Here is an 8,060-nt window from a genome sequence, read left to right as displayed (position 1 = left end):
TAACACACACAGGACTAACACACACAGGATTAACACACAGACACGTTGCTGGCGCGAGACTCCACAAATATATTTTCTTCAGAACTTTAGGAAAGTTCCAGCAGCTCTGAGGCCCACTGGAGTGTGAGTGTGTTGCCATGGTGACTGATGATGTCGTTATGAGAACCGATGATGTCGTCGTGGTTGACGGTCAGAGATCCGAAACGCAGCTCACATTGTAATCACAGTCCGGATGCTGAGAAAGAGAGAAGAGACGGAGAGATGACGGCAGTAACTGACGGGGCGCGTGTCATCGTTCAGTCTTTATTTTATTATTTTACTTACAACATGTTTAATGAGACTCAGTTATCTAATGACTTTCAGCCAGTCATTTAAACAAAGTACAGAAAGTTCAATGTAACGGGTTGTATTGAAAGAAAGAAAAAAAGAAAGATAAATGGCATAAATTCTACAACTTTATATCTTAAGCTATTTATTTTTTTTACCATTTTACCTTCTATAGCTTCCGTAAACAGCTCTTTTAAAATAAATCTAAAAAGTAATCCGACTAAAAAAATCAGACCCGTATGTGTAGTGGTCATGTGACTCACAGACCTTTTCCCATTGGTCATCAGCTCGAAGGCGTGGTTAATCTCCTCCAGAGGGAGTGTGTGTGTCACAAACTCGTCCAGTAAGATCCGTCCGCTCATGTAGTCGTCCACCAGTTTGGGTAAACCAGATGCACTCTTCCACCCTAATCAGTACACACACACACACACACACACACACACACACACATTAAACATGTAAGTTAATAGAGTGAGTGGTATTAATTGTGATAAATGGCCACCCGCCCGTCCCGGCCCGCTCATCTCGTACCACCCAGGGTGGATCCTTTAAGCGTTCGCCCCAACAGCAGGTCTCCAGGTGACACTGACAGAAGGGCGTTCTCAGTCAATCCCAAAATCACACAGGTTCCCCAGGCGTCTCTGCAGCTCTCAAATGCCTCTCTCTAGTGGAGACCAAATACATTCATTCATTCATCTTAATCTTAACCAACTGATGTTCATGGATAAACCTCAATCCCACCATGAGCGTGACGTTCCCCACACACTCGAAGCTGTAGTCCACTCCTCCCCCCGTCATCTCCACCAGAACCTCCTGAATGGGTTTGTTCTGATCGTTCGGGTTCACGAACTCAGAGACGCCGAACTTCTTCCCGATTTCACCTTTCTCTGCGTTGACGTCGACGCCGATGATCCTGGAGGCTCCGGCGGCTTTACAGCCCATCACCGCGGCCAGACCCACGGCTCCCAACCCGAACACGGCACACACGGAACCGCGCTCCACCTGCACACACCAGGAGGGACAACCACAGGGAGGAGGAGAGGGAGGAGGAGAGGATGGGAAAGTAAAAGCCAAGAAGTAGAGGGGAGCGAAGGTCATATTAGTCTTGTTTTAACAGACACACACACACACACACACACACACACACACTTTAGCTATGTTTACTGCTGCTCCGTATCCCGTAGCCACTCCACAGCCCAGGAGACAGACTTTATCCAGCGGTGCGTCTCGATCGATCTTAGCCACGTTGTATTCAGGAACGACCGTGTATTCACAGAACGTAGACACTCCGACAAACTGATTCACCTGCTGCCCCCTACAGGTGATACGACTTGTACCGTCAGCTAACATATGCTGCTTAATCTTCCCCCTGAGAGACAGACAGAGGGGTGTGTAAACAAATTCTAATTCTAATTTTATTCGTCACATCGATAGTCATACACAGTATGATATAAGTGAAATGTTTATACGACTGTTGATGACCTCAACATTCAAAAAGAAAGTTTTAGTATAAAATAAGAGAAAAAAAAAAATTTACAACTTAGAAATACAGAGAAATATGGAAATAAACTTTAGCTGTAAAGGACTGTTAAATTTACATTATGTACAAGTAATAAAATAATGAAAATAAAATAGTAGAATAAAAGTAGAAATATAAAAATATATATAATAAAATTAAATATAGAAGAGTTGAGATGTAATGTAGAACCGTGTCCAGTTATTCAAATTAAAATTAAAATTTGATTTGTCACATACACAGTACGATATGCAGTGAAATGCTTATACGACCACCAGTGACTAGTGATGTAACAGTATTGTAAATATCGTCGTACCACAATAACAAATTTTTCCGATACTACCGTGGTCACATGACTCGATAAAACGATAGATCTTCTGAGAAAAGTTTGCTCAGGCGAATGGAGCGAACGGGAGATAGCGGGAACTACAATTCCCATCAGCCCAGACGTGGTCATCATCCTTTGCACTCTGTTGTCGCTACAGATCCAGTAACACTCACATCAGATTTAAAACACGCTTACTCCGTAATGATTAATTACTCTTTCCATCTCTTTTCCTTGCACAGGATTTCCGCATTACTGGACCTCCTGTTCGCTCCATTCGCCTGAGCAAACTTTTCTCAAAAGACGCAGTCGTGGGTGTACAAAGAGTAACGCAGGGGGCTCAGAGCACAACCCTGGGGGGCTCCAGTGCTGAGAGAGAATGAGGCTGAGACATGTCCGCCCATCCTTACTGCCTGTGGTATGCCAGTCAGAAAATTGGAGATCCGCGAATATACTGTAGCGGCTAAATTCTGTGTCAGCGGCTCCACTAGTCACATGGCGTGTGTGCTGCACACTGATTGGCCAGTCGAGACCATATTTTATAAACGCATTCACAGATCAGCACCAAATAATGCGCTGAAGCTTTCAATGTAACCCCGCCCCCTGTGGGTGACCACGCCCTAACCTAACAGCGTTTCATCCTGAATTAACCTTTCAGTTTTAAATTCAAATTTTATTTGTCACATACGCGTTCCCAAGATGGCGCCGGTGAGGTCAGCTGCCGTCACGACTGCTCCGACCACCTTTTCTTTGTTTTTGTTTTTTAAGTTAGTTTTCAGTGTTTTAAAATCGGCAAAATTACCACCATTGAGTACATTAGGTATGATAGAGGCACTCTTGTTTCTATTGGTGTACAATGTACTCACAATTCGACGTTTTTAACTCCTTTGTCTCCAGCAAGACAAAGGAGCTGACAGTGGACTTCAGTACAAAGCAGGAGAAGAACTACCAGACCTCCATCATCAACAGGAGCCCAGTGGAGAGAGTGGACAGCTTGGTGTCACCGTGGTGAAAAAGGCCCGGCAGCGTCTTTACCACCTCAGACGCTTGAGAGACTTTAGACTGCCCTCCAAGGTGCTCAGGAATTTCTACTCCTGTACCATAGAGAGCATCCTGACGGGAAACATCACGACCTGGTTGGGGAACAGCACCATGCAGGACAGACGATCTCTACAGAGGGTGGTGCGATCAGCTGAGTGCATCATCCGCACCGAGCTCCCTGACCTGCACTCAATCTACAGCAAGCGGTGCTGGACCAAGGCCAGGAAGATCGTGAAGGACCTCAGCCATCCCAACAATGGACTGTTCTCTCTGTTTCATAAGTCACTTTTCATGCATATTTGCACAGTCATTGCCACTTTAAAAAACTTTTTATATATACTTCTCCCCCCCCTATATTCCTATATTTTGTAATATTTTTATTATGCCCTTATTTGTACAGTTTGTTTATTTTACTAGTTAAATTTATTTTCTTTCGTATTTCTTTTTATTAATATTTATTCCTTATATATAGTTTTTATTTCCTTTTTAAGGTCACTGACATTTTAACTTAAATTGGGCACCGGTGGCTCAGTGGTAGGTGTTTCGCCTGCCATGCAGAAGGCCCGGGTTCGATTCCCAGCCAGTGCCCAAACCCCCCAGCCACTGGATGCAGTGCCGGGCCCAAACCCGGATAAAATGGGAGGGTTGGGTCAGAAAGTAAAACCTGTGCCAAGTTGTAGTGCGAACTGGGTATTCCGCTGTGGCGACCCCTCGCCGGGAGCAGCCGAAAGACCAACAACATTGACTTTTTAATTGGAGGTCACATATTTTTAAAATCAAGGTGGTGTAAAATATGCTAGCGTAAAAATAAATTAAATAATAAAAGTAAAAAGCGCAGTTTTTATTGTGAAACTATTATTGAGATTGAGACTTTTCTGAGTAATGTGACACCAACGATTTATACTAAAAAAACATTAAGACAAACAAAAATAAACATTAGGAATAAAAATGTTTTACTTCACATCAAAGGTTCGCAGTCCTGAGCCTGAAGGGCCGCCTGATCTACACACTTCAGTTCTCTCAGCCCCGGGAAAATCTGATTTAACTAATCAGCTCATTATCGTGTGTGTGTGTGTGTGTGTGTGTGTGGTAAAGCAGGGAAACACTGAATTGTGCGGGGTGGCGCTCCTTATGGCCAGGGCCGCGACCCGCTGCTCTTCAACTTGTTTTAAACCCAAGTGCAAAAACACTGATTGCGCTCCCCAGAGGCCATGTTGAGCAGCACCGCATCGGGCGATTCTCAACCGGAAACTTTAAGCAGTGTTTTTAAGCCATGAGGTTCATAGTGTCCTAGTTTGTTTGTTTGTTTGTTTGTTTGTTTTAAGGTAACCAGGTTATTTTCAAACATCAACTTACAGATTCTTTTGGTGACGCAGCGTTTTACATTTCAGCTGGAGTGAGATTACAGATCCAATTTTATTAACAAATTATAAATGATAAAACATAGGTTTTATATGTTATGCAAAGCAGCTAAACTGTTAAGTGGGTGGAGCCAAAGTGTTCCTGAGGACTTTTTGTTTGGCAGAGGCACCATCTCTGTGGGCTGAGGAGACGCACGAACTCGTGCCTCCTGATGGAGCGTTGGATAAAATCATTCTGTATAGAACATAACAGTAATGATAGCTGCTTTACATTCTGCTCATATTGTGTGTGTGTGTGTGTGTGTGTGTGTGTGTGTGTGTGTGTGTGTGTGTTGTATGAAGGTTCTTACCGGATCTTTAAGCAGTAGTTTGTCTTTGGGTTTAAACAGTAATCACACTCATTACACTGAGGCAGCATGAGGAGGATGACTTTATCTCCTGCAGGGAAGAAGAAGAACATCGAGATTGAGAACAGGAAGAGGGACACAGACAAGACATGGACAAAGACAGAAGCAGGACAAGCAGTAGTGTCAGCGTGTGTGTGTGTGTGTGTGTGTGTGTGTGTGTGTGTGTGTGTGTGTGTGTGTGTGTGTTTAGTGTACCAGGCTGTACATTGGTCACCCCCGAGCCGACGCTCTCCACCACACCGGCACCTTCGTGACCCAGAACAAAAGGAAACACCTGCGACTTTAGTCCTTTGTTACAATAACACAAATATGTCCAGTCTGTGTGACACACACCGCTCGCTGCTATCTGCAACACACACACACACACACACACACAAGTATTGATAAAATTGTTGAAAGCTGACCATTTATTCTACACCTGCAGCCGGAGGATCTACCGCATGACCGTTTCACCAATCAGACGCAGCACCGATAATCACATGACCAATGACCGATCAGTGCCTCATGACACAGTGCATGGTGGGAAAAAAACTTCAGTCGTGGTTTACAGGGAATGAAAACATGTTAGACGGAATGTTTCACTTATACACTGTGCAAAAGAACAACTTCATACTGCAGTGTCTGACAAAACACACACACACACACACACATTTCAGCGTATAAAACATGACCTTTAACCTGAGGAAACATGTTTTATTAAATGTTGCAGTGTTAGCATTTATAATTATTATAATTATTCTATAATATTATATATATATATATATACACCTTATATATAAACCTTGAGAGGAACCAGACTCAACAGGGAACTCATCCCCATCTGGGTGATAACTATACAGTGTGTATACAATTATCATAATATATAATTAGCAAATAAACTAGCGCCTCATATAAGTTTCTTACTTTTGTTCTGATGGATAAAGTGAGACTCCTGTACATGTTCTAATGTTATTTTCTATCTGCTGAGACATTTGGAGGGAAACTAAATATACAGTAAATCTTACACTGGAAATAGTTTTTATTTGTTTGGCTGCTTACATAATTTCTCCAATTTCTTTCATAAAATCACCAAATACCTTTTACTTCTACTAAAGTAATAACATTTTGAAGTACACCTTACTTTGGCTACTCTTTTGCTAAATGTAAATGTAAGTAAATGTAAGTATTATGAAAAATGGTGTTCTATGATGCTAAATGAAAATTCCCATTTTCACCCATCATAGGTGAGACACAAAGATCGTATTTTGTTCAACACCTTTAAAAAAGTCGAACTGAAATCAAAGACAAAAAGATTTAATCCTTCTGTAAGTTCTGAGCAGAAACACAGACCTTGATTCTGACTTCATGGTCTTTAGGCGGAGCGACGTCCACTTCCTCTACAGAGAGAGGTTTCCCAGGTTCCCACGCCACCGCCGCCTTACACCTGATCACCTCCAATAACAAGCCAAAAGTCTGATTGTTGTAGCAGTGTGTTCATGTTACACAATACACATTAATACTCAGGAATATTAAATCAACTCCTACCTTATCCTCAGTTTCCATTTCAACAATAATCAGATCTTAATTTCCTTTTAAAAGCAACACACACACACACACACACACACACACACGATACTGCACATTCAGTACAAACTAAAAGTAAATTTGTTTTAGTTAATCTGCATTTTTTCACCATGCACAAGTATTTACACTTAGAGAGCCGCTCCTTCTATACGTTACCTGTGCTGAAACGTGTGCTGGTGTGTGTGTGTTGAGGTGTGTGTTGAAGTGTGGGTGGTTGAGGTGTGTGTTAAGGTGTGTGCTATAGTGTGGGTTAAAACGTTTGTTCCCTGGTTGGCCCGGTATAAACTGGGCTTTCTTCCAGAATGGGATTTATGGGTTTATCCCCCCACAGAAGGTGTTTTTCACACAGTTATATCGTTGTGTTACATAACCTCACACCTCCAGGGTCTGTGTGCATGGAGATTGCATGTTCCCCCTGTGCTTCGCCCCGGTTCCCTCCCATATTCCAAAGATATGCAGATTATACAGACCTTCTGAACTGTAGTCCAGTGCCTTAACCACTGAGCCACACCTGACCCCTGAGATAAGGTCGTTCCCCAAATTGCCCATAGTTTGTGAATGTGTGTGCATGTGTGTGTGTGTGTCCCGATGGATTGGCACCTCGAGTCTCCTGAAATAGGCTCCAGCTCCCCCCTGCAACACTGTATACTGTACCCCTTTACGTTGTGTTCCATCTCTAAAAAAGTGCAGTTAATTACATCAGTGTGTCATGAGGTTCACACATTCATGAATATTTAATAAAAAATATTTGTATAAAATATTCAGATTTATATTTATAAATCTATATATATATATAATGAACACCGCTACCAGCACAGGTAACAGTGTTTATTCTAAAACAACTGGTCATTAGTAATAAATGTGTAAGACTATAATTAGTGTATAAAGCAGAGCTCAAGCACATTACTACACTCTTTTCTCACACCTCAACACACAGGTATCTTTAAACACACACACACACACACTCATATTTTATGCTCTTTTTGGCTACCATGCCAACCCTGACGTGAACCTATCGACAGTATCATTTTCCTGACGGGAACCACACCTGTTGGAAAATAACACTGCAAAACAGCCGTAACACTTTCTTACAGCGCTGGAATCTTTTTGAGTCTTCACTCACAGTTCAGTCTTTGGCAGCACGATGGCTTTCACTGCACATGAAGCTGTGGAATTTGACAGAGACAGTGACACACTGGAGGGCGTTATCACAAACGTCCTGCTGTGTCTGAAGGACACGCTTCCCTAAGCTCTGCAAAAATACGAACAGCGCCATCTACAGCAAATACAGCAATTAGCGCAAATGATGGTTTATACTGTACTGTATCTATTAATAATCCCTAATTTAAAATAACAATAGCTTAAGTGATGTTACGTCTGCTAACAATTCCGGTCTTGTTTTTGTTAACATTAGCCAGCAATTTTTTTCTTTTGGGGGGCAAACACAATCAAAAATGAAACTTTAATAATGGCCTGTAAATAGCCATGAGAAGTGCTAGAAAAGCACCGAGTGTGAGCTC

General features: G+C 42.3%; 1 protein-coding gene across 1 annotated transcript; it reads right to left on the bottom strand.

Annotated features, from left to right (window-relative positions):
- On the bottom strand, positions 1 to 6,780 carry LOC128531958 (alcohol dehydrogenase class-3-like). Its single transcript, XM_053506150.1, has 10 exons — positions 6,697 to 6,780; positions 6,502 to 6,545; positions 6,307 to 6,408; positions 5,173 to 5,323; positions 4,921 to 5,008; positions 1,477 to 1,696; positions 1,069 to 1,329; positions 859 to 991; positions 595 to 733; positions 1 to 235 (listed from the first exon to the last, which is right to left on the bottom strand). Exons 2-10 carry the CDS (start codon positions 6,517 to 6,519, stop codon positions 211 to 213), a joined length of 1,137 nt encoding a protein of 378 aa, XP_053362125.1. The 5' UTR covers positions 6,520 to 6,545; positions 6,697 to 6,780; the 3' UTR covers positions 1 to 210.
- Positions 6,781 to 8,060: the final 1,280 nt, after the last annotated feature.

The sequence above is a fragment of the Clarias gariepinus genome, chromosome 10 (assembly GCF_024256425.1).
Source record: "Clarias gariepinus isolate MV-2021 ecotype Netherlands chromosome 10, CGAR_prim_01v2, whole genome shotgun sequence".
Lineage (NCBI taxonomy): Eukaryota > Metazoa > Chordata > Actinopteri > Siluriformes > Clariidae > Clarias > Clarias gariepinus.
This window is presented reverse-complemented; position numbering and strand designations above follow the sequence as displayed.